A 24,166-nucleotide genomic window follows, 5' to 3' on the forward strand; every position below is an offset into this window, starting at 1 on the left:
CTGGTGTCTGGGGCCTGTAATTGTTTTCGCCAAGCAACGCAACGCAACGACCATGGTGGTAGGCGAGCAGGTGGAGGGCGGCGAGGCACTGCCGCCCTCGCCCCAACAGTACCCACCGCAGAAGGCGTCGATAGAGAACATTATGAGCGGCATCGAGAACACGGGCGCGGTGAAGATGAACAACCACAGGAAAAAGCTACGCCAGAGGTAAGCGGAAAAGTTTCCCAACCCCCCCCCCCCCCCCCCCCCCCCCCCGGCCGGCCGCACGTGAAAAGGTGGACGAAAAACAAAAGAAAAAGTGTCGGCACCCGAAGCCGGAAAAAACGGTCCCCCCATTGTCCTTCCCACACAATCCGTGAGTTTGTGAATGGCTGATTTTGATTCAATTTTTCATCCATTGTTCCGTTTCGTTTCGCTTTTTCTTTGCCGTTCCGGGGACCGTGTCCTTGTCCTGCTTTTATGCCCGTGCCGTCGGGATGTCGCCTGGTGTCGTGCTGCTGCCGGTGCCGGTGTCAGATTCGACATCATCAAAAAGCTCGGCCAGGGAACGTACGGCAAGGTGCAGCTCGGCATCAACAAGGAAACCGGCCAGGAGGTGGCCATCAAGACGATCAAGAAGAGCAAAATAGAAACGGAAGCAGATCTCATTCGGATACGGCGCGAGGTGCAGATTATGAGCTCCGTGCAGCATCCCAACATAATACACATTTACGAAGGTAAGCACAGAACGGATGGGTGGGCCAATTTCTCCTGATTTTGTCCAAGGGCTCGTTTTTTGGGGTCGTCGGTGGGTGCCTTGACCTTGAGGTGTCACGTAAATGGAACGGCCGACCGGAAGCCGGCCAGGTTCGAAATAGCTCGACCGACCTGAGGTCCTTTGAGGTCGTGTGTGTGCGAGGAATGTAATTAGTTTTTGCTCCATTTGCCGGTGCCGAGCTTAAGGAGCTTCCCGGAGCTTCTCCGCCAGAGAGTGCGGCCTTCTATGATTAAATGATAATCTCCAAGTTTCCTGCTCGCCGAAGTGATGTGTGCGGCACACCACTTTAATAATGGACAGAGAGAGAGTGGCTGTGGCATATTTTATCAGCCCAATTTGTTCGATGGCCCGGGGCGCTCTCGGCCTGTATGTGTGCGCCTTGATTTGATTATCAACCGAATGGAGCTTTGAATTTGGGCTACGATGGGAGGCGTCCGTCGGTCCGGGTGTATTATACAGTATGGCTTTAAAATAACGAACCTGCCTTCGTAATTTCAATAAAACACACTCGGTTTTGGTTCGGGTACTTATTTTTAATAGAAATCATTTTTCGTCCTAGCTTCAGGGACGAATTCTTTATGGATTGAACCCTTTGGATCATAAAAAGTTATCAGCATTGTCTTTATCCTAGACTTCAACAGACGCAATATTGTGGTTTTAGGTTACCTGTTTGACTTCCACTCCATGCTTTGACGCATTGCTTGAGAGCCTTCCTTAAAACACCAAAGTTGTTGTCCTTTTTAGCGGTTGAAATCATGTCTTTCGAAGGTGTTACACGAGCGTTCTTTTGTATTACTCTCACCAGTCAACATCCTTGCTGGGAAATGTTCATCCCCAGCAACGATTTCACGAACTTTTCGCACCAATTCTGAATGATTTCAGTCTTGCGGACGCCCAGGCCTTTCTTCGTCTTCCAAGTCTTCACTCAGTCGTTTGATAGATCAAGAACTAATAGATGCGGCTGCATTTAATATTTCTCTTTTATGAAAAACTAAGCTCATTCGCTTTCATCTTCTCTTGTGTCGTCCTCGTGTCGATCTAGTATTTGAAAACCGTGAAAAAATGGTACTAGTCATGGAGTTTGCGGCCGGCGGCGAGCTGTACGATTACCTGTCCGAGCGGAAGGTGCTGGCGGAGGAGGAAGCACGGCGCATCTTCCGCCAGGTGTCGACGGCCATCTACTACTGTCACAAGCACAAAATCTGTCACCGCGATCTGAAGCTGGAAAACATTCTGCTCGACGAGAACGGGAACGCCAAGATCGCCGACTTCGGGCTGTCGAACGTGTTCGACGACCAGCGGCTGCTGGCCACGTTCTGCGGGTCGCCCCTGTACGCGTCGCCCGAAATCGTCAAGGGCACGCCGTACCAGGGCCCGGAAGTGGACTGCTGGTCACTGGGCGTGCTCCTCTACACTCTAGTCTACGGTGCGATGCCGTTCGATGGGGCCAACTTCAAGCGGCTGGTGAAGCAGATCAGCCAGGGCGACTACTTCGAGCCGAAGAAGCCGTCCCGCGCGTCCCCGCTCATCCGAGAAATGCTGACCGTGTGCCCGCGGCAGCGGGCCAGCGTCGAGCAGATCTGCAACCACTGGTGGGTGAACGAGGGCTACGACGAATCGTGCCTCGATCTGGCCGAGGAGCTGGCCAACCAGACGCCGGTCCGGTTGGACGTGCTGCTTTCGCTGGCACCACCGTCGGTGACGGCGGACCAGCTGCTGGTCGGCAACGGGCAAGACGAGGCATCCAAGGCGAAGGATCGCATCCAGCGGAGCCATTCGGTGGGCTCGATCGTCGACATGGGCGGCACCGAGGCGGAACGGCGCATTCTCGACATGGTGGCGGCCGGTGGCGAAGCGGCCCTCATGCCGTCGCCGACGCGGACGATCACTCCGGCGGAAGCGGCCACCGGTAGTCCGGCGCAGACGAAGCGCAAGCTCGAAACGACTGTGTCGACCGAGAACGCGACCGGAGCGGTGAAGAAAAAGGACAAAGCGGATCCATCGCCTTCGCATCCGCGCATACCCGAGGTGATGGACTTGGAGGAGGCGGCGGCGATCGGCTCTGATCCGCCTCCGACCGCACAACCGACGGACGGTAGCCCGTCTCGGCCGGAGGACGGCGCCGGTAGCGAGGCGACTCACGCGTCCCCGACGGCGGACAAGTTCGAGGCGCAGGAAGTGTTGGATGATTTGCAAAATCTCGAGAACATGTGTGACGAACTGTTGCTGGAGGCCACCACGCAGCCGCACTCGGAACCGGCTCCGGAACAGCAGCCGGAACCACTACCGTCCGAGCCAGCGGCGGCGAATGGAGTGGCGCAGTCCCCGGTGTCCACACCGGATGTCACCCACAAAACGGTGTCCAGTGTGCGCGCGAAGCTGGAGAAGCTGGAAAAGCCGGAACCGGAACAGAAACCCGCCTTCCCGGTCGCACCAAGGAAGGTGTTCGGCAAGAACAAAACGACCGACCTGACGTCGGCAATCCACGCGGTGAACGCTCCGGGTGCGACCGAACCGGGAGACGCACCGGGCGGTCCGGTGCACCGGTCGACCAGCGTGGAGCGCAAGAGCAGCCTGCCGGAGGAGAGCCTGGCGCGCACGGCCGAGCGGCGCAAGTCGCGCATTCTCGAGACGGCGGAAAAGTTCCAAAACATGAACCAGCAGCAGCAGGCGGGCGGGAACGAGAAGTTCAAGAAGTTTGTGCTTCCGGGCGGAGGCGTGCCAACGGTCGGGAACTACAAGAAAGAGTTCGAGCGCAAAACGGGCCTCAGTTCGTCGGCCACCTTCACCAAACCGCCGCCGGCAACCCTGGAGCTCCAGCAGCAGCAGCGTAAGCTGGCGGCGGACCAAGACGGCGGCAGGCAGGAACCGGTCGGCTCACCGGTGGCTACTCCACCGTCCACTGTCGGCAGTGGACCGACCAAGAGCATTTCGTCGGCCTTCCAACCGTCATCGCAGCCGCACGTCGAGCCGCCGCCCAAGTCCAAGTCGGACGATGAGGTGAAGGACAGCGACTCGAAGAGCTCGGTCGGCAGTTTCTCGCTGGAGGAAGCCCGTCGTTCGATGGAGAACTCGATCGCGCTGTTGAACAAGGTGAAACCGGTCACCCCGGACACGAGTGCACCGTCGACACCGACCATGGAGCAGCTGTGTTCGCGCACCGAGAGCTTCTCGATGCTGGACGAGGGCGAGCGTGAGCGGAAGCTGAAGAATGCGCGCGAAATCATTGGCAACGCCATACCGATCGGGCGGCTGCGCAAACCGCCGATGCCGTTCGGTGCCAACGGGCGCTCCACGACCGGTACGCTGGGCATCAACAAACCGTACCGCTTCGGTGGAGCGGACACGGTGGAGCCACGCTGCGATACGATGTCCACCCCCAGGAGTAAGTACCAAGAGCGGCCAATTGGGTGGTCCGTTTGGCATCATTAACCCCGTACCTTTCGTGTCCCGTACAGAAGTATCGATGGGAAGTATTCCGAGCCCGCCGAAGGACGAAACCAAAACATCGCACGCGGAAATTACGCTCAAATCGGCCACCTTGCCGAGGCGAAAGCTGTCCGCCAACAAACCATCGGAGGTGCCCGGAGACGGACCGGCAAAGGTGAGGCACCGTCCGCGTCGTAACACTCACTGGGGCCCCTCTCTAACCGGTGCTCTATCTTCCAGACCGACCAGCGCGTCCCACAGCAGCAGCAGCAGTCGTCAGCATTTGCGCCGATGCGCTTTTCGACCGAATTTCAGCACCAAATTCCGGATCTGCGCAGTGCGCCGATCGGGCGCGATCTGCCGCCCGCGTTTGGGCCGATGGCGTACCAGCAGCAGCAGCAGCAGCGGGCCAACAGCCTGGAACCGCAGGGCCGCGATCTTGGGCCGCAAAAACCGCCGGCCTACGGTCGCCCTACGTACGGCGGGGCGCAGCCAGCGCAGCGGGGAACGCTTTCGCGCCAGTCGACGAACGAGTCGAACGATTCCGACAGTAACACCGTCTCGCAGGGTGGCCTATCGGCGACCGCCTCCGGCCAGCACATGGCCAGCGGCACCGTGAGCAACAGCAGCAACGCCACGATGCCGATCAAGAAGAGCCCGCGCGAGTTCATCATACCGATCGCGGTCGAAGGCGGTGGGTTCGTGACACCGCGCGCAAACAGCCTCGAACCGTCCGAATCGAACGCGTCCTCGGCGTCGGCCGTCGGAGCGGCCGGTTTTCCGGGCATGAAGCCGCGCCTCGGACGCCCTCGGCGATTGGGGTAACGATCGTTTCGGTCAAACGTTTCGTGACTAATCAGCACGCCGGTTAAGGTTTATTTTAATTCTTTGTCGTTCGTCCGTCTCTTAGGTCTCTGCTGTCGGAAACCGACAACGAGCCGGCCGAAACGAGTTCCTTCCAACGACTGAACCGCCACACTTCTCTGGGCCGTGATAGTGACTCTGAGGAACCGAAATTCCACATGATGCATCGACTGCGGTACGGCGTTGCCGGTTGATTATTTGCTACGGTTTGTGACAACTCGACTTTTGACATTTCCAGGAGCTCCCGGCCATCGAAGCGTGGTACGCAGACGGATCCGAACGATTCGGCCAGCTCGGGCGAGGAAGACGATGACGATGGTTTCGAAATACTGACCGCGGAGAATCTGTTCTCTACGCTCCTGTCGAGGGTGAGTTTTTGTGGAACGCAACGAAGTTTGGGTTTAATTTGCTCATTTCCACTGTGGCACGTTAGGTTCGCGCTCTCACGAATCGGTTGAACGTGAACGATGCCAGCTCGCCGAGGTTCCCAGCGTCGCGCTTCATGAATAATCTGCGCCAAGCGCAGCCATCCTTCTGGCATCAGGATCCGTTTGCAAGGTAGCTAATGTAGAATAATCGTAACCGTTCGGCACTAACGTTTGTCCTTTTTCCGACAAAACCCTTTCGCGGCAGGCACATGGGCGACCCCAACGCCAACGCTTGGCGCCACAGCATGTCGCGAGACTTGAGCACGGACATCGATTCAATGTTTTCGCGCAGCGGAGCCACACTTCCAAGAGGTGAATATCGTAGCCTTTTTAAGTAGGTGTTGTTGTTCGTTCGTACACGCGATAGGTTCTTACCGTTAGCGCCCGTTTGCAATTACGTCTACGATCTGCGTCCGCGATCTGCGTTTACTTTTTTTCTTTTCCTTTTTTTTTGATGATGATAACCCGTTCTCTTCTTCTTCTTTTTTTATTTTTGTTCATGTGTTTTTTCGCCTCACAATATCATTGTTTTGATTTTCCATTTTTCAAACCAAACCAAAAGAAGGAACAAAACGCTTCAAATTTTTGCTCTAAACTCGAATCAAAAAGCGGCAAACGCACCCGACGCATCCGACTAGTACGCGTTGTTGTGGCCGCGACTGCGACACACACACACCCCAATTGCAACTTCTACAATCTTAAGCAGACACAGCGGCGAACATTATTGATCCGATTTAATTCCTACTTTTGGGAACGCCAAACGCAAGAGTAAAGCCTTTCGGAAGAAGGATAGACGCGAAACGGCAGATCGTTGCTTTTATGTAAGACAATCGGGATGTAAGAAGGGGCCGAGCAAAGGATTCATTTCCCGCGTAGTGTGTGATCGCTTTCCGGCTTGTGCCAGTGTTTACAGGTCCATAGGAACTATATATTTCATTGATGCTAGCGAAGTTTGGTTGATTCATATTACCTTGCAACAACCTTGGTTTGGATTGCTTTTATTTTTTGACCTGGTAATGATTTCGTGCCCCCTACACACATAATTATATGGTATATTTACTATAATGATACTCGCCAAGACGTTTCGCCAAGTACTCTGTGTCCGAACGAGCAGAACTCACCGAACACACTGCAACAACAACACCAAGCAAAAACTACAAACTTGTTCAGACGAGCATCAGTAAAATGTAACGGCGGTTGAAGCCGCGTTTGGATTGTGACCGTAGTACTTTCGTAGTCCGTTTTGGTTTTGTTTTTCTTTTTGTTGCTCTCATACATCTATACTTCCTGTGTCACTGGTTGTTGTTGTTTTTTTTATCATTTTTGCATACGTTTGAACTCGAACAAAATGGAAAAGAAAACAGTTTCCAACCGCCCATTAGTGTGGGGTTAGCACACGATAACGACGATGGCCCCGATACTGATGAGGATGATGATGGTGCGGATAGCGCACGAAGAAGGATTGTGCAGGATACTTAGAACACTATGACGGGGCAGTTGCTCGAGGCAGGCAACTCAAACTAGGGAGAGGCACCCGGCACCGTGTCGGGTTTAGGTAGGATCGCGCGCGCGCATCGTTTGTGATGTTGAAGCAAGCAATTTGTCAATTAAATAAAGCCATTTTTTTGTCCCGAAACGATGTGCCCTCCTTCCGGAATGGGCCATGTTCTTACTTGTGTCTATTAGCCGCGAGCCTTCGACTCAGTGTCCTTCGACTCAATCGAAAATATTGGTTTAGTTGCTAATCCTCTCACACGTAGCGCAGTTTTTCAGTTTCAGTTTCAGTTTCGTTAACGCTTTCCGGTAGTGTTTTAGTTTTTCTCTTTCGTTGAGCGTCAATTAAAACTGTTTCACGCGTAGAATGCTATAGAGGTTCGCTCTTTTGCTCGGTAGAGGTTCGGTGCTGTTAGCGAAACGATCGAGACGATCGATACGGTGGAAACGTTGTTCTTTTCATTTTCGTTGCGTTCACATCCAGTTCCGAAGAGAGAGATGGTTAAAGTTTGCTGGACGAGTAAGAAGGAAAATTGACGCAAACAGATCAAGATCTCAAACTCACACACAGACACACGGCTCCGATGTAGCCGGCTTTACCGGCATCGAGAGAGAGCGAGAGAACGAGAGAGCGAGAGAGAGAGAGGTTAACTAAAGGAATATTTTTGGTTGAACGGTCAAAAGGACGAGGCTTCGTTACGAAAGAAACCGATCGCGCTGGGCTGGCACTACGGCCCCGGCCGGCCAGCTAGCCAGCCAGCCAGCCAGCCACGCCACCTTATTCCTACTCTGTCAAACTTTAACCATCTGTCTGCTGCGTACTTTCTGTGTGTGTGTTTCCGTTTGTTTTTACAACTGTGTGCTTTCGATTGTTTGTTTGTTATTTGTTCTTGTTTTTTGTGTTCACCGTTTTTTGTTGCCATTTTTCTGTGTTTCTGGTCTTTTGGTTTTGGTTTTGTTGCTGTTTTTTCCTCTCGATCCTCTCCCAGGTCCCGGGAGGAAGAATAGTGGGTTGATAGTGGAACTGAGTGTTGTGCGACGGTTGTTGTTTTTTGTGGCAGGGGAAACCATCGGGAGTTCGGCTCACTGAAAGCGATCCAAATTTAGTTCCACAAGATTGAAATCCTAGAATTAGACCGACCTGGAACCTACTACTTTAACACACAGGGACAGACTTTTAAAACGATCGGGAAAACCATGCAACATTAAAACACACGGCGCACAGTCACGTTTGACCATCCCATGAGCTCACTTTTGTCATTATCACCACCAAGCATGGCCAGTCCATCCGTTCTGTTTACCATTCACTGTGTCTCATCGTGTTCTTGTCTTTTGTTTTTGTTCGTTTACACTGTTGCCATTGTGCCATTTGTTTTGTCCTTCTTCTGTTGCGATCAAGTACTTTAGTTTCTTACGCCGTACCGTCGTTGATCTGTCCCTTTTACGTGCTCATATGGTTGCGTGTTATTCTTCTTTTTTTCGTTTAATTTCATGTGATTGCAGTCGGGTTCCGCGTTACGTTATCTCATGTACCCAAACCCAGTACGCCCAGTAGCTCCCATACCGTTTCTGCTACGCCATCCGCGACCGACCCCAACATCCATACGACCACTACCACCACCAACAACAACAACAACAACAACAACAACAACAACAACAAGAACAACAATGCTACCAAAACCAATACTACCAACCCGAATTCTTCCTCCCAGCACAGCTCGACACCTCAACAGCAAGCACTACGCCGGCCAGCAGCGGCCACTGACGAGTGACAACACTGAAATCGATAGGCGATAGAGAGAAAAGTTGCTAAAACCCAAGCGAGCTTTGAGTCCGTGCCTTTGCAAGCACCACATTGTCTGGTGCGCTTATTAGCGAATAGCGTTGCTTCTTTTGGCCAACGGCCATTGTCCGGTGATAAGGGGTGTATAAGTATGAAACCGAAGTTGTTCAAAGGAAAGGCACTTTGCCTTCGCTAGCTTTTCATTTTGGCCATCCTTCTGGCAATTTGTGGAAGCCACGCCAAAAGAGCTGCTCCTTTTTTGGAGCAAACCTATTCATTTCAAACCATTTTGCCAAATGTTCACAAGAGAAGTAAGTGAACGCGTGGGAAAGTAATTCCCAACTAAATGAGTCAATCCTTTCCTTGACCGGCCTTCCATCATGTCCGATATACCGTTTGACTAGGTTTGAGTAGGTCATAGTAGACCAAACCCTGCCGATCCCACCAAACACTGAGCATTGTTTTCCGTCTATAGCGATTGGGCTATGGGATGTGGGTTTTGGGTTTTCCTGCTGCTTTTCGCTTGTGGAGTTCTTGCGGAATCCCCTTAAAAGCCTTTGTTGCCAAACGAGCATTATGATGAGGGCTCTAAATTGACCTGGTTTTATACTTATACACAAAATTAGCCAATTGCGCACGGATCTGGATGCCGTTCTTGTGTTGCAGCTTGCTGTTGGGGCATTGAGATAGATCGTGGCGATCTACGGACGAACCACAAGCCTAGGACCCAGAAACAAAAACAATTAAAAACCAAAAACCAAATGGCCACAGACAGATATGGAGTAGCCAGCGCCCGGAGTCCGGGCGCGCCTCGCAGTGCATGTTTGTTGAACCGTTTCAGTTCGGTGTGCTCCAAATAGCTTGATTGATCTTTCGTTAATTGATTTATTGCTAAACCCGGTCCAGTTAAACAACATTTAAAATGAACAATTTTGTAGCCATTTCGTACTGGAATCAGTGTTTCAATCGTGTATCTTTATGTGTGTGTGTGTGTGTGGAGAATAGATCCTTAAACGGACCATTGTTGTTTATGACCCTGTCTCTGCCGACTGCAGAGAAATTGCAAATAAAAATCTTTAGACCAATCCCCAAGACCGAATCCCCGAACATTGTGATGATGAACCTGTGGAGGTATGTCCCCGCAGTCGATTGAAACGAACTCTAGTAGTTTCCACTTGTAGAACGCCTCTCGTGAGTCTTGTTTGCCTTCCCGTCCTGCCGTTGCATGCCGTTTTCTGTTTCGTGTGTTCCGTTGTGTTAACACTCTAGTCAACTCCAGTCAGTAAGCGTGGTGGCCGTTTGGTGTTCCGGGTGTGCACCGACAGGGCCTCCAGAGCCGGCCACCGGTAAGTCTAAGGGTGATCCGTCCAAGGGTGGTCCGACACTAATCTCTCCCTCTCTCTCTCTCTGTCATCATCATCATCATCGTGGCTGTACCACCATCATGTTTCGAGCTCCCGCCTTCTCCACCCGCCTCCAGCACCCTGCCCTCTATCACCCCCCCCAACACGACCTGGCCTGATAGTTCCCAGTGTTGGCCGGTGAGAGTCGAACAATTGGTCAACCCTCTTGCTGCTGCTGTACATACTGTGGGCCTCCCCCCGGGGCCGTGCCCTCGGCCATGTCACCCATGCTCTCTCTCTCTCTCTGTGTATCTTACATTTTGGCTGTTGCAAAATTGTTTATCTCCCGTTTTCGTGCAAACTGTATTCGTTTTTTCTCTCTCTCTCTCTCTTCTCTCTCTCTTTCTATCTCTCTCTTACAACCTGACACTCCAAAACGATCCTCGGTTCCCGGCCCGATCCCGCACTTTCTCCACCAACCCATCCTTCGCTCGCTCTCACTCGCTCTCTCTCTCCATCCCTCTCTCTCTCTCTTTCTCTCTCTGTCTCTGTCTGCCACCATCGCTGTCCTTCCATCCTTTTTCCGTCTCTTCTAGGCACTAGACTCAAATCACAAAATAATCATGTAACGAATAGTAGTAATAACAGCAACAGCAACCACCACCACCCTACCAACAACCATCATCATCATCATCAACCACCACCAACAACAACACCACCACCAACAGCAGCAACAACAAATGGCAGCCCCATGCGTAGTAGTTTTAACCCTAGGCACAGCTACCATCATCAGCTACCCTCGTCATCTAACCTTCCTTCCTCCATCTACAAGGACCTGGCCGCGCTGGCGGCGGCGACGCCGCGCGGGGGGGACGGGTCCGCTGCCAGCGGCCAGCCAGGGGGGACGGTGGCTCCTGAGGACGGTGGCGTTGGAGGAATCCGCGGAGGTAGTGCCGGTGTCCGCGGTGGAGTGGCGGCAGCGGTGACTGAGGAGAACCTGGATCTGCGCGATCTCGATCTGTCGCAGCTGCGCCTGTCAAAGCGCGATCTGGAGACGCTGTCCAGCATTACGCCCGCCCTGTCGCAGCGCGTCCAGGAGCAGCTGCTGGCCCAGCTGCCCCCGCAGCAGGCCCGCAAGCTGTCGCGGACGCTTTCGATGCAGGGTGGACCGGCGGCGGCGACGGCAGCGGCGGCGGCGGCCACTGCCGGGCAGCGGCTTTACCGGCGCAGCTACAGTAACAGCGCCGCCGGAAGTCGCCCGGCCGGTGACGACGGTCGTCGGGCTGGCAGCCAACCGCGGGACATCCTTTCCCCACCGCCCGGCTATCAGACGAAGGACGAAGACGGAGGCACCAATGGCACCACGTACGTCCCGTACGGGGCGGCGGCGGCGGCGCCCTACTTCGACCTGTCCGGTACGTCTGCGCGCTACGAGTTGCCGAGTTCGCGCGGGTCGGCCTTCGCACCCCTGTCGGTGGCACACACACGAGCATCCGCACCACCACCACCAGCACACCGTCACAGTTTATTACTCCCGGACACACAGCCCGGCCGATCGGTCGCGGTACCTTCGAAGCGGCTGTCGCGCTTCCTGAGGCCCGACTTTTTCGATCCACCCAAGGCAGGGACGGAGGACGCGAAGGCTCCGGTGGAGCCCGAGGGCGGCGGCGGCGTAACACTGCGGGAGGGTGGAGGCTCCCGGCAGCGACGGTTGGAGCAGCTGGGCAGCGATTCGGTCAACGACCGGTTGAGCTACTTCCTCGAGAAGTACAAGAAGCCGGACGAGACGGGGCCGGTCCCGGAGGTGGCGGAGGAACCGCGGACGAGGCGGGCCACCGTTTCTCCACCGCCGCTATCGGCAGCCGAAACCCTGTCGTTACTACAGGAGCAGCTGCAGGACCTGACGAACCTGACGTCCCTGATGGGCGGCAATGTTGGTGGCCGACGGACTGAGGCCGACGCGGAACCGGCGGTGGTGGCGACGACGCCTGCCGGAGCATGTCCCAACTGTGAGGGGCCCGCGGATGCGGATCCGAAACCAGCGACCTCGACGCCGACCCCGGACGCCAGCAGCAGTCCACCGGTGGACGGTACTCCGGCGACGGCGACGGCGGCACCTACGGTAAAGAAAACGGTCAAGGTGAAGAAGGTGAAGCTGGTGAAGGTGGCCAAACTACCGGCGGTCGACTCGGCGGGAGTCGGCGGTGAGCAACCCGAGCCGCCGTCCACCGTGAAGAAGGTGAAGAAAGCTGACCCCCCATCGACGGATGTCACGACGCCGACGACGACCTTGGGTGGGGCTCCGAAGAAGGAGTCGAAACTGTTAAGACCCCGCTCGTACCCCTGCAAGGAACCGGCCGGTGGCCCGGAAGGGAAACTGTCACTGGCGGCCATCGATCCGGCGCTCGAATCAAGCGTAAAGGGATCCGCGGAGGTGGCGCCACTGGCGGCACCAGACGTAATCGCCGGAACCGGAACCAGCACCGGCACAGTGGGGAGTAAAATTGCGCGCCCCAAGAGTTTCCCTTCGTCCAAGCTGACGGCGACGAAATCTTCGCCACCGAAGGACCCACCGCCGCAGCCTCCGCCGGTCCGTGAGCCGACACCGGACAAGACTCCCACCGAGGTGGCTTCAACTCCCGCCGTCACCGTCGCTGCCAGCAACCCGGCACCGAAGAAGGTGAAGAAGGTGATCCGGATCGTGAAGAAGGTGTCCAAGGTGTCGACGGATGGGAAGAGTGCCGCTCCGGTTGAGACGGCCAACGGGAAGGTCGTCAACGGTGCGATCACATCTCCGGAACCGACGGAAGCGGCGACGGAGAAGCAGCGATCCAAGTCACCGGAGAAGAAGGTCAAACAGAAGGGCTTCCTGGCCAGCATCGGGCAGCGGTTCGAGAAGTTCCGCGACACCAGCACCAAAGCCGGCAGGGAGAAGAAGGCTGCGGCGACGGCGGCAGCGGCGGTGAGCACCGGCGCGGACGATGCCACCCTGCCCGATCCGGCCGTTCCCGCGATGGTGCCTACGGCGCTGGTGAAGGAGAATGGCGCCGGTCCAGTGGCGCCCGGGGGGCGGAAGTCCCGTATCGACACGGTGATCCGGAACCTGCGCGAGCGATCGGTTGGCCCGAGGGCGACCGAAGCCGCCGGGCTGACCGAATCGACGCTGATCAAGCGCGCCGTGAGCGTGGAGGAGATGCCGGGCACGTTTAACCGGTGCGGCGTCACGAAGGTACTGGGGCTTTTCCGGAGGTTCGAGAAGGAGCCGCCGCCACCCTCCTCCTCCTCCTCGTCGTCGTCACGCACTAACCACCGTCTTCTTAATACCAAGTCCTCTAGCCACATCGCGATGGCGGCACGGCCTGCGACGGCGGCGGCCGGTGTGTTGGAGACTGAGCCCCGTGCCCGGATGTACGGTGGGGCGCGCAGTGACACCGTGATACCGCTGGGACCCCCGAACGGCGACATGGCGGCCGTGGCGATGATGACGTCGGCGACGGAACAGCAGCAGCGTAAGTTACGACCGGTGCAGTCGCTGGCCCAGTCGTCGCAGATACCGGTCAAGTATGGCTGTCCCGGTTGCGTGCTGGCGGCGGCGGAAGGTGACGGAACCGAAGCACCGGAACCGGATGCGCGGTGCTTCCACCGGGATGATGGTGCCGAACATACCGACGGGACCGGTGGCACCACCGCCCAGACCCGCGAAGAACCGGATCGGAGGGGACGGAGGACCCGCTCGAATGTCCGCGCACTGACGATCGATCTCGAGCAGGCCGTACACTCGGCCACGGAGAAATTGAAGCGCCTGCAGCAGCAACAGCAGTCAACGACGTCGTCGATGACAGCCAATCATCAATCTCACACACACGAACATGCGCCTAGCAATGGCCACAGCCTCCATAACCTCAACCACAAAAACAACAACAACCAGAACAACAACAATTATCTGTACAATGCGAACGGTGCGAGTATGAACGGCGGCGCCCCGCCAGTGCCCTTGGCCAATAACAATCACACTCACAGTCACCATCACCACCACAACAACAACAACAACAACTACAGCTATCCCCCGGCGATGCCCTGCGACGGAACACTGGGGCTCGCCTTTAACAGCATGGCCAACCACAGCAACAACAACAACACGGCGCTGACGCCGTCGTCGTACGACAGCATCACCAACTACTCCTCTGGTTCGCGCAGTAGTCCGTACGACGACGCCTCGTCCAGCACTTTCCAGTCCCCGTCGGAGGAGCGCGAGCTCTACTTTGACAGCTGGTCCGTGTGCTCGGACGAGCACCAGCAGGACACCAGACTCAACGCCGGCGGCAGGTCGTCGCCGGCCGCGTCGTCCGTGTCGAGGCGCCACTCGCGACTAACCCAAGCCCCCCACCTGCCCTCTGTCTCCCCAGTAGATCCGGACACGGAGAGCGTCATCGAGCGGATCCGGCGCAAGAGCTTCTACACGCGCTTCAACGAGAACAAGAAACCGGCCAAACGCGCATCGGCCACCAACCTGGCCACCGGAACGCCGCCCGGGGCGTCCTCTTCCTCGTCGGCCCTGCACGGCCTGGGCAAGGAGTACTCCTACGTTGGCTCTGGAACCCTGCGCGAAAAGTCCCTGACACGGGGTGGCTCCACGTCCTACATTCTGCGCCCGTCCAAGGAGTACGGCGGTGGCAGCAGCGGTAAGTACGGTGGCGGCGGCGGCAGCGGCAGTGGGCTGTACGCCCTCCTGCCGGGGTACGCGACGATCGGCGCGGGGCGGAGCGACCGGAACCGGAACCGGTACGCGCATCCAGCCACCACCAGCATACTCACGTCCGCGTCGGCCACACCGAAATCCGCCGCCCCGATACGGGATTGCGTGCGGTTGCGCAACAACCACAGCTTCGACCTGCTGGCGCCCACCGCCGACTACCACCACCACCTACCCGCACACAACCCGCACTTACCACATCACCACCACCATCACCATCACGTCCACGGCGACAGCAACTCCATCAACAACAACACCAGCAACACGAAGTACACACGCAACACCTACTACGAAACCTCCGTACCGTCCGTGTACGCCCCGTGTTACAGCCCCGTGAAGAGGCGCTCGTCGTTCGTGGCGGCCGCCGGCCATTACAGTGCCCCGACTAACGATATCACGTCGTCCTCCTCCTCGTCGATCGCGCTAGATCTGCTCAAGGACCACCACCAGCAAGGGGTTGGTGGTGGTGGCGGCGGTGCCACCATCACGTCTTCGTCCTCGTCGACCACCGTGTCCGCGTCGGACTACTCGCACGGTAATGGCGGCGGCGGTGGCGGTGGCGGCAGTAGCAGCACCAGCGGCTCTAGGACCCTCCGGTCGTACGACGGGCGCAGCAGCTCGTTGCTGACACCGAGCGCCCTGCGGGAAGCTCGCTACGGAACCACCAGCAGCACCGGTACGCCGCGGTACGAGAGCGGAACACTCACGAAGTAAGTGCCTCCTGGTGTTTGGTGTCTGGTCTTAACTGCATGGAACGCCCGTTCCCCTGTCCCAAGCAATCGGTTCCTGTTTTCTATTCCCCGTACCCCGTTCCAATGGCCGATAGCTGGCCGATCAGAGTTGGTGATAGAAAGGCTTCTATTCCTCGAAATTAGACGTTGATGTTCGCTTCGTGGATCCAAATTCTTCCTAGATGAAATCCCTAGATGGATTTTGCCGTTCGACGAAGATCTACGGCGAGATATTGAGGTATTTGGCCCCTTATGGTGTGTGCCATTACATGTCGCTGTTCATTGGAACGATACGCGATGCTTGGATACGGCACGCCGGCCGTTTATTTATGGGTTTAGTAGTTTGCACTGGAGGGCGTCCCTGTCGGGGATTGTTTCCGCTTTCCGTTGGCAGAGTTTATGCGCCTTTTCCCAAATGTTCTAGAATTTCGTTGTTGTAAGAATCCATAAGGATGGGTTTGTTTATTCAGCCGAATTTAGGCTAATTTCAGTTCAACAAATGCCGCCATTGATCGAAATGCGTGCGGCTGGCTGCTGATAACATTTTTTGGCTGTTCGATGTATACGATTTGATCGATGAACGAATTGACGTGCAATTGACGTTTCGGACACACTTTGGTCCATATGAGAAGATTTCCGGTTTTCATAAAACGCATTTGATATCTAGTGACAGCTGGATTGCTGGATAGCACTATCGGTCTAAGCAGGCTTGGGAGTACCAAACGCTGAATTAGGCGAATCTCGCTTCGAACTCAGGTATACTACTCGGTTAGGCTCTCTATAATGGCCGCCAAGGCAAGTGTCTCACTAGTCGTAACTACCCCAAACAGTCCCTGAGGTGCTAATGGCCGTGCTAACCGCCCGATTTCAGACTGTATTAAAGTGTAACTGTAACTGTCGTCTGTAATTTTATCTTGATGTTCGCCACACACACCCATCGATCTCTGTCCCAGCAACGCACTACAACTAATCGAAAGCCGACTCTATTCCCTCTTGCCTTGCTGCGCCGCCGCCACTGTGAAGCGAACCCAGCGACCACCGGCACCGTAGCACGCTGTATCGCAGTTTTATGATGTTCCTGAAGCTCCTCTAGCTTGTCGGCCTTCCCTCCTATTCCTTACCTTTTTGGGGGGTGAATTCCTTGCGAGCCACCGCTCCCCGTGCCGGCCGATGGGCTTTCCTTGCTTAGGTAATACACACCTGCGGACACCTGCGCAGATGTTTCCAACTCGATAGCGTGCCCTCAATTGCGGTCCAGTAGAACCTCGTCCGGTGGCATTCAGTTTTTGACTAACGATTCTTTCCCGCGTCTCACTGTCTTTCTCCACAGAACCTACCGCAACCGGACATCGTCCTCGTCCCGGCCAACGGAGAGTAATCCATAAGCAATTTACTATTTCAGACCCCCCTCAACAACTAGTGCGATCGCACCAACAGACAACGAAACGAGTGCAGTGATCGGACGCTGAAATGGAGCACCAAAGGGTTGGGCTCCCGCCATTGGGAGGCAGGATTTAGACTAATGTTGCCCACGGGTAAACGGAGGTGTGTTTTTAGAAGAACTATATAGCGAACTAGGAAGCAATGCATTTAGACCAATTCTCCCCAGTTGTAATGATCCTCACAGTTAAGGCCACCCTCGCTGGAGGCAAGTAAGTAGAAGACGCCAAATGCCATGAACATTAAGCCAAAAAAGGTGTAGCCGCACCCGGTGGCCAAGGCCAGGGTTATTAGGAATGTTTTAAATTAGGAGCGCTCTCTAAAGATGGTGCACTTACCGAAGGCCTACCATGGTGGCCATCTCCATCGCCAATAGTGTATGTGTAGGAACCCGCCAAACGAAACACTCGGTGCCATACGGATCACCATGCGCCTCCATCATGGTGCATCCTGATCCAGAGTTGCCATTTGTTGACACTATGTTTAATCTGTGCTCTACCGAACGTATGTTACCATTACCCACACACCACCGCCCATTACCATGTGTCTCACCCAGGCGCCCCACCTTTGGGGCGGTAGGATTAGGGTCTGCGCATCACCGCCGGTCCGAGTGCGGTGCATTTGTGTCACGACGAAATCTGTACCACGTCTTATGCTGGCCCGGATGCCCTCCGTTTTCACTGCTCCGTGGTTCACCCTATTCCGGTGCCTTTGCTTTTCTGACGACCACTTACCTCTGTCACTCACTCACTGTCTCTGTCTCACTGTTTCCAAAAAAAACCCTAGGTTATCTATATTGCAGGTTAGGTGCTTTTGGGTAAAGTAACAACGGACTGGTTTTAAACAACGCCCGCAAGGCGGCGTCAATTTTAAGCAAACCAAAATGGTGGTAAAAAGGTGGTATTAAAAGAGCTCTCCGCTCGTGGGGTGTTAAACGTAGTATAACGGCAAACGAAAGGAAAGGAAAGGTGCCATGCCAAACGCGCAGAGCAGCAGCCAAAGCCAAACAACAAAGCCCCAAGTACCGGGGAAGGAACGGAAATCAAAAGAAACGGGGATGCCAAAAAAGCCCGTGGATAAACGTGGAACGGAGTATCGAGGAGTCGGTGATCTGGTGATTGTTGTTATAAGTTATTTTTTATAAATTTTTACAAGCCAAACTGATGGGATGGAACCCCTAGAAACGAGCGCACCAAACACACACACAGAGGAAGGCATGCTTTGGTGGGCGACAAAATAAAACATAATAATTGTATTGCGATCGAAGCAACCATAGGAAATCGGGCTAATGTCGGGCCGGTAGCGCTGTCAACACTTTGCTATGGCTTGAAAATATATATCCACCACGGCAGCAAAGATCGTAGCCATGGCAAGCATACTACAGTATTGGGTTGGAGTGCGCCAAGGTGACGTCGAAACACTAGACTTTGTTTGCGACTCTGTTTCTCTCTCTATCTCTCTTTATCCTTCTCTCTGTCTGTATGGCGATGGATGTTTTACAATTAGTTGTGAACATACTGTGGTTGTGTTTCTTTCGTTTTTTGTTAAGGAATCTCGTTCGAAAGGTCTCAAGCGTACGACACCGGTGGACTTGCGTCTTCCCAACGGAAGAAGTCTGCTCGGGAAGCAATAAGTAAATGAAATCAAAATGTCATAGCAACCGTTGGACTGTAGTCCTACATACTCTGTAGGAACATGTTGACATCGCTGTGTCACCCGTGGCCATGCGTACTTAACCCATGTTGGCATTGCCAAACCGATGGTTGGTTGGTGGCCAGTAGGAGTTCGCGTTCGAGTAGCAACCATTTCAAACGCGGAAATGGAAGACGAAAGTAGAGGATACATAAAGGAGGAGAGAGAGAGAGACAGAGAATGAATCCCGAATTGGTAGCCCGTGACCGTGTAGCACTATTATTGACCAATTTTTTAATTGTTGGGTCGTAGAGCTACCTAACATTCGAACAGGTAGCGCAATGGTCCTGTGACATCAATAAACCTAGGATGAATCAGTACACGATTCCCTGTGTGCATCTGCTCTCTGCCCGGACCATCCGAAATATGAACTCAGCTCAAGTTCCATCACGGAACGGATCAGGCTAAGTCAACTAATGGACAAAGTAATGACTTAAGTTGTTTATCGAAATTATTTATTATCGACTCGCTAACTCGTTTCATCTAACTTCGAGAAATGATTAATTCTATCTAAACTTAATTGTAACTCGCGATCCATTCGAGGGTTGTCCTTCAGAGCTTCATTTTGTACGTGGGAAGAAACGGTACGTGCCTTGTCCATTTCCAGCTACGGTGGATTGAAAGAGCTGGGTTAATGCAAGCAGCTTCGACCACCCGGTACGGGTTGTCCAACTTACCGTCGCATCAAGTCACTTCCGTAGGGGAAATCGAAGGTGCTCCTCTCGGCAGCACCCGCGTGCTCCGATTGTTGCCCGACGTCGAGTGCCATCTCCTTCGACCACGCCACCAGACCGCGCTCCTCGTCCGTGCCCGGTATGAGATTGTCCAGCACGCAACCGAGCACTCCGCCGACCAGGATAGTCGTTCCGAGCAGCACGGACAGAGTGGAGTCGACCGTTTCGTTGCCGGTGCGAATTGCTCCCGGGTGCTCCTGGAGCCACAGGCAGAGGACGAGTGGGAAGAAGAAGGACACGCCCAGGATGTAGAGGTTCCGAGAGGACCGCAGATCGACGTACTGCAGCGCTCCGAGCCCGAACGCCGTGATCATACCGAACATGACGCAAAAGATTCCCCCGACGACCGGGTCCGGCACCATGATGAAGATCGCACCAAACTTACTGAGCACACCCTGCAGAACCATGATGGCCGCGGCCCACTGTATCACCCGCCGGCTGCCGACCCGCGTCACTCCGATCGCACCGACGTTCTCACCGAACGTGTTCGTTCCATTGCCGGCTCCCCACAGCCCGGCCAGCACCGTGCCGAGCCCCTCGATGCCGATACCCCGGTTGATGGCGTGCAGTGGCGGCGGTGGAGCCCCACACATTTGCGCGATCGTTGGATAGTAGCTGATCGACTCCACGGTGCAAGCGATCACTCCGGCCAGCATACCGAGCACTCCGGCCAGCGACACGGTCGGCAGGCCGAACTGGCCCGGGTAGGGCACACGGAACCACGCCGCATCCTGGAGCACACGCAACCGGACGTCGGTCCGCGCCGGGTGACCCTCGGGAAATACGCCGGTCGCGGTCAGTACCCCGCAAAGCGCCCACATGATGGCGATGGTCAGAAGCACCGGGAACAGTTTGAACAGGGGAAACCACGTGACGCGCAATCCGTGGCCGCTCCCGCGATAGACGACTGCCGGGCAGTTCACGTTGGCCATGAGCTGCGAGAAGAGCGTCAGCATGGTGGTGGTTCCGACCGCGATGCCCCACTGCTTGGACGCCGTTTCGCTGGCGTGCCGGAAGAGCGTTATGCCGACCAGCGCCACGGTCGGTGCGATCGTGAGCGGGGTCACGATCCGCAACAGCTTCCCGACCAGGCCGCTAAAGCCGAGCACGAGCTGTGACACGGCCGCCACGGCGATCGCCCCGGACAACTCGCGCATCCGCACCTGCCACAGCTCGGTCCGCTCGGTGTCGCTCATCGCGCCGATCAACTCATCGGACGGGCACTTCCAGCGCGGCAGACTGAGAATGGCCAGCGTGGGTACCAGAAACGAAATGGTGCCACCCTGCACCAGCGGCAACCGGCAGCCCCACGTTGTCTGCAGGAACGTGATCAGCCCGGTCACGAAGATCATGGTCGAGATGATGGTCCCGCGGGCTGGATCTTCGTCACGCATGCACAACGCCGGCGTCAGAATAAACGGTATCGACACGATCGCCCCGATCATGGTCAGATAGTGCTGGAAAGTATATTATAGGAATGGAAGACCATGTTATTGCCATTTTTTACACGGTAAAGGATGCATTAAACATTCCCAACCGACCGAAAGTCCACTACCTGTAAAGCCATCATGATGCAGAAGTACCACGGTGGATTGTCGTCGATTCCGTAGCTAATGGCGCCACCACGTGCCGTCGATTGCTTCGGCGAATGCTGCTGCTCCGCATCCACGGCCATCACGAAACTGTTCGCAATTGACGCGATCGACTTGGCGCTGATTGGTTTTCTCGCAATCACTGCACCACTAATCACATCAACTGTTTGACTCGCTAGCGCAGTCTATTAGCAAGTTCCCGAGACTGAGACTGAGTGTGAATGCCGAGAGATTTTCGTACGCACACTGCTACTACGACTAGAATGATTACTAGATGTTCACTAAAGTGTTAAAAATAGTAGCTGCCCTTCCATTGTGATGCGGAACACGGGATGTGTTCGGTTTGCGTGCTCCGGTTTGACTGACTTGTTCGAACCTTAGTTCGCGGTTGTTTTATCTGCTCACAAGAACCACACCGGGTCCAATGTGAACAGGTCCGACGCGAAGCTAAGGGAATCGTTAAAGGCTAAGGGTCTGTTAAAAACGGCAATTCTGCGCCGTGTGCCGAACAGTGGCAGTTGGAAGTTACCTCATAAATCGTAACGGTTACGGATCAACCGAAAATGGGAGCCGTTTTTTTTGTCGCAAAGTTTGAATTCGCCCCTGGGGTTGTGGTTTCCGCAGTTGCTGTTATCTATACAGCGGCGGCGATAGTAAGCGTTAGAAAGGCTGTGTTTGCTCGAAGGGAGCTTTGTTTGAGGCACACGCGTCGGTCAATATAAATTAACTCATGTCAGGCGCTGGTAAATGGTACGTCTCCTCGAGTATTGAGCAGGTCTGTGGCTGAAGCTTCGCTGTGATTTAAGATTCTACTTGTCGGAGACGTGCGTTGCTTGTTATGCTCGTTCGTTTGAACCCGTAACGTAACGACACTTCAAATGTGTAAACTCGGAGTGTCTATATGTGGAGTCCAGCGTCAAAATCCGTTAATGCCTCCGGTCACGTGTATTAAAAGACTTCCCACTAGTGACAACGTGCGCACCTTATATCGCTCTATCTAAACGCTCGTTCCACCATCGACAGTTATTTGCTGCAGATAAACAGGGTAACTTTATTACTGATACGGAACCGTCAATTCTGGAGCTTATGTCTCAAACCTTCCCATGGCCGACGCTACCGTCTCTCTGCTCGATGGCACCATACTGCCCCGCGTACTGATTCGCATTCGCCTGCCCACTCGGGGTTCGGATGTGGTCGAATAAGCAGCCGTACCGAATCACACGTTACACCTAATTAGCGTACGCCTATATTTGTTGGTACGTGAAAATAATCATCTAATGTACAGATTGATGTGGTTCCATTTTAGTTCAAAATTGTGGTTTAAAAACAAAAGCCGTTACCGCCAATCTGGCGAACAGATAAAAGCGTAAAAGAGTTCGAAAGTTGATACGCCGATTCCGACCAATGGAACTGACCACGCAAAATGCCGGAACTGTGAATGGTAAACGGTACGAGAAACGCTTACTTTAACTCTAATGGACAAACGGCGGCAGAAATAGAAGATAAATGACAGAAAAAAGATGGGCCACAGTTAAATTGCTGTGCAGCAAACGCATCGTCCGTTCAGTAGCTAGAGTTGGTTTTCATCTTCTTGTTTCGTCGCACACCGAGCCCGTTGTTGTTGTTGTTCACCGCCTCGTCGATGTCGGAGCTGTCTGACTCGCGGGAACTATCGTTCATGCCCATACCCAGCTCGGAACCGTCCACAAAGTTACCGGATGCTCTCGCCTGCTCGAGTTGACGTACTGTGCCGGGAGCGTGACATGGAAATAAAAAATAGATTTAAAAAGCGTCCGAAACGGATTATGCATGAGGAGTAGAGCACCGATCGGACGATCGTTGATAAATATTCATCCCGAGATGTGTGTTGAGCCAACTTACTTTGAGTTTCGAGCAGAGTGTTTTGTCGCCGCAGATCGTCGATGTCTTGCTGGTGTGAATTGTTCTTCCGTCGCATGAACTGAATGTATTCGGCCGCTTTTTTCAGAATCTGTGCCCGGCTGGCCTGCAGCGGTGAAGAGGTGGGTGGAAATATAAAAGTGCCCTTTGACTCCCCAGTGGCGGAGTGCCGTTTTGTAGCCTACCTTTTCGCCCTGCAGCGACGGCACAGAGTCTCTGAGTGAAGTGAAGCTGTCCTTGATGTGATCGCGCCGTTTCCGCTCCAGCGCGTTGTGGTGGGCACGTTTCTCAGCCTGCAACGAGCACAAATGGGGCCGAGGGCCGAGAGGGATTAGAATGGGACAAAGGAAGCCACCGAGCCGGTAGGGTTAGACGGGTGCGATTAGCGTGTGAAGCGACCAAATAATACGTTATGCGCTACCTGCGAATTGTAATGACCACCCCCTCCGGAACGGTTCTGAGATTTTGTGTTATCCGAATCATCGCCGTCCTGGAAGTTGTAGTATAAAATAATAATAATCGGAAATCAAAACGAACAGCGTTCGAGGCGTCGCCTGGTGCTACGGAATAGGTAGAAAAACGGCTTACGTCGCTCTCTATGTCAAGGTCCCGGTCATCGTCGCTCATGTTGTCGTACCAATCGCCGGTGCTTAGCTTCCGTCCTTGGGTGTCCTCGTACAAGCGCATCCACGGGCTGTTGCTGTCTAGGATCGTTCCGGAAGTCTCGTGCGCCGTCTGCAGCAGCCTCTAAACGGTGCGCAAATGGCGGAAATGAGCCAACATAATGTTACTACGCCATAATGCTGCCTCCCAGATGGTACCCGCGAACGCGGATCACAACAAAGTGCTGCGCTGCTTGCTCCCCTCCATTTGTTTACCGTTCAATGGCGCATAAATCGTTGGCGGGCTGGTCAACGTACACTGTTGATGCTCACTAATCGCCGGTTACTAGATCAACCGTACTCCGCCAAGCACTCGCACCGTAATAGTACCGATTTCCTCGCAAAACACTGCAAAAGGACACTGCGAAATAGATATAGATCCGCACCGTGGTTTAATCGCTCGCAAAATCCGTCGAAGCACGAGTTGACATATTTTTGAAGCTTTTTCATGCGCTGCATGGGTATGAGGCAGGGTTCGGTCGGATGCTACGGGAAAATTCCCATGCTGTCGGTCGCTGCTGACAGCACTCTGGTTCGCAAAACTTTGTGAGCTTACAAAGTGGCT

The 24,166-nt window shown here is 54.5% G+C and overlaps 3 protein-coding genes across 5 annotated transcripts; 1 reads left to right on the plus strand and 2 right to left on the minus strand.

Moving 5' to 3' along the window:
- Positions 1 to 16,967, plus strand: LOC128275365 (uncharacterized). The gene is made up of 12 exons (XM_053013842.1): positions 1 to 207; positions 517 to 716; positions 1,800 to 4,142; positions 4,216 to 4,361; positions 4,427 to 5,007; positions 5,097 to 5,225; positions 5,289 to 5,418; positions 5,484 to 5,608; positions 5,684 to 5,790; positions 10,695 to 14,780; positions 14,895 to 15,561; positions 16,913 to 16,967. The coding sequence occupies exons 1-12, from the start codon at positions 53 to 55 to the stop codon at positions 16,965 to 16,967; spliced, it is 8,724 nt and encodes a 2,907-aa protein (XP_052869802.1). The 5' UTR covers positions 1 to 52.
- A 2,273-nt stretch (positions 16,968 to 19,240) lies between these two features.
- Positions 19,241 to 21,230, minus strand: LOC128275504 (solute carrier family 23 member 2). The gene is made up of 3 exons (XM_053014026.1): positions 21,004 to 21,230; positions 19,392 to 20,905; positions 19,241 to 19,321 (listed from the first exon to the last, which is right to left on the minus strand). Exons 1-3 carry the CDS (start codon positions 21,121 to 21,123, stop codon positions 19,267 to 19,269), a joined length of 1,689 nt encoding a protein of 562 aa, XP_052869986.1. The 5' UTR covers positions 21,124 to 21,230; the 3' UTR covers positions 19,241 to 19,266.
- Positions 21,231 to 22,263: 1,033 nt separating this feature from the next.
- On the minus strand, positions 22,264 to 24,005 carry LOC128275505 (protein max). 3 transcript variants are annotated; one of them, XM_053014028.1, is made up of 6 exons: positions 23,860 to 24,005; positions 23,528 to 23,686; positions 23,361 to 23,429; positions 23,125 to 23,232; positions 22,922 to 23,045; positions 22,264 to 22,785 (listed from the first exon to the last, which is right to left on the minus strand). In XM_053014028.1, exons 2-6 carry the CDS (start codon positions 23,624 to 23,626, stop codon positions 22,604 to 22,606), a joined length of 582 nt encoding a protein of 193 aa, XP_052869988.1. In that variant the 5' UTR covers positions 23,627 to 23,686; positions 23,860 to 24,005; the 3' UTR covers positions 22,264 to 22,603. The 3 variants fall into 3 exon arrangements, with proteins under 3 accessions (XP_052869988.1, XP_052869987.1, XP_052869990.1); XM_053014027.1 differs by having other exon boundaries at positions 23,818 to 24,005; XM_053014030.1 differs by lacking the exon at positions 23,361 to 23,429 and having other exon boundaries at positions 23,818 to 24,005.
- Between the last annotated feature and the right edge of the window lie 161 nt (positions 24,006 to 24,166).

The sequence above is a fragment of the Anopheles cruzii genome, chromosome 3 (genome assembly GCF_943734635.1).
Source record: "Anopheles cruzii chromosome 3, idAnoCruzAS_RS32_06, whole genome shotgun sequence".
Classification (NCBI taxonomy): Eukaryota; Metazoa; Arthropoda; class Insecta; order Diptera; family Culicidae; genus Anopheles; species Anopheles cruzii.

Coding starts and splice junctions, on each gene's coding strand:
- LOC128275505 (XM_053014028.1), bottom strand. CDS start 23,626: ATGCGCTTGTACGAGGACACCCAAGGACGGAAGCTAAGCACCGGCGAT. Junction 23,233..23,360: donor GTGGTCATTACAATTCGCAG/GTAGCGCATAAC, acceptor TGCTCGTTGCAG/GCTGAGAAACGTGCCCACCA. Junction 22,786..22,921: donor CACTCTGCTCGAAACTCAAA/GTAAGTTGGCTC, acceptor CTCCCGGCACAG/TACGTCAACTCGAGCAGGCG.
- LOC128275504 (XM_053014026.1), bottom strand. CDS start 21,123: ATGGCCGTGGATGCGGAGCAGCAGCATTCGCCGAAGCAATCGACGGCA. Junction 20,906..21,003: donor GCATCATGATGGCTTTACAG/GTAGTGGACTTT, acceptor TATACTTTCCAG/CACTATCTGACCATGATCGG. Junction 19,322..19,391: donor GGAAGTGACTTGATGCGACG/GTAAGTTGGACA, acceptor AATCCACCGTAG/CTGGAAATGGACAAGGCACG.
- LOC128275365 (XM_053013842.1), top strand. CDS start 53: ATGGTGGTAGGCGAGCAGGTGGAGGGCGGCGAGGCACTGCCGCCCTCG. Junction 5,008..5,096: donor GGACGCCCTCGGCGATTGGG/GTAACGATCGTT, acceptor TCCGTCTCTTAG/GTCTCTGCTGTCGGAAACCG. Junction 5,419..5,483: donor TCTCTACGCTCCTGTCGAGG/GTGAGTTTTTGT, acceptor GTGGCACGTTAG/GTTCGCGCTCTCACGAATCG.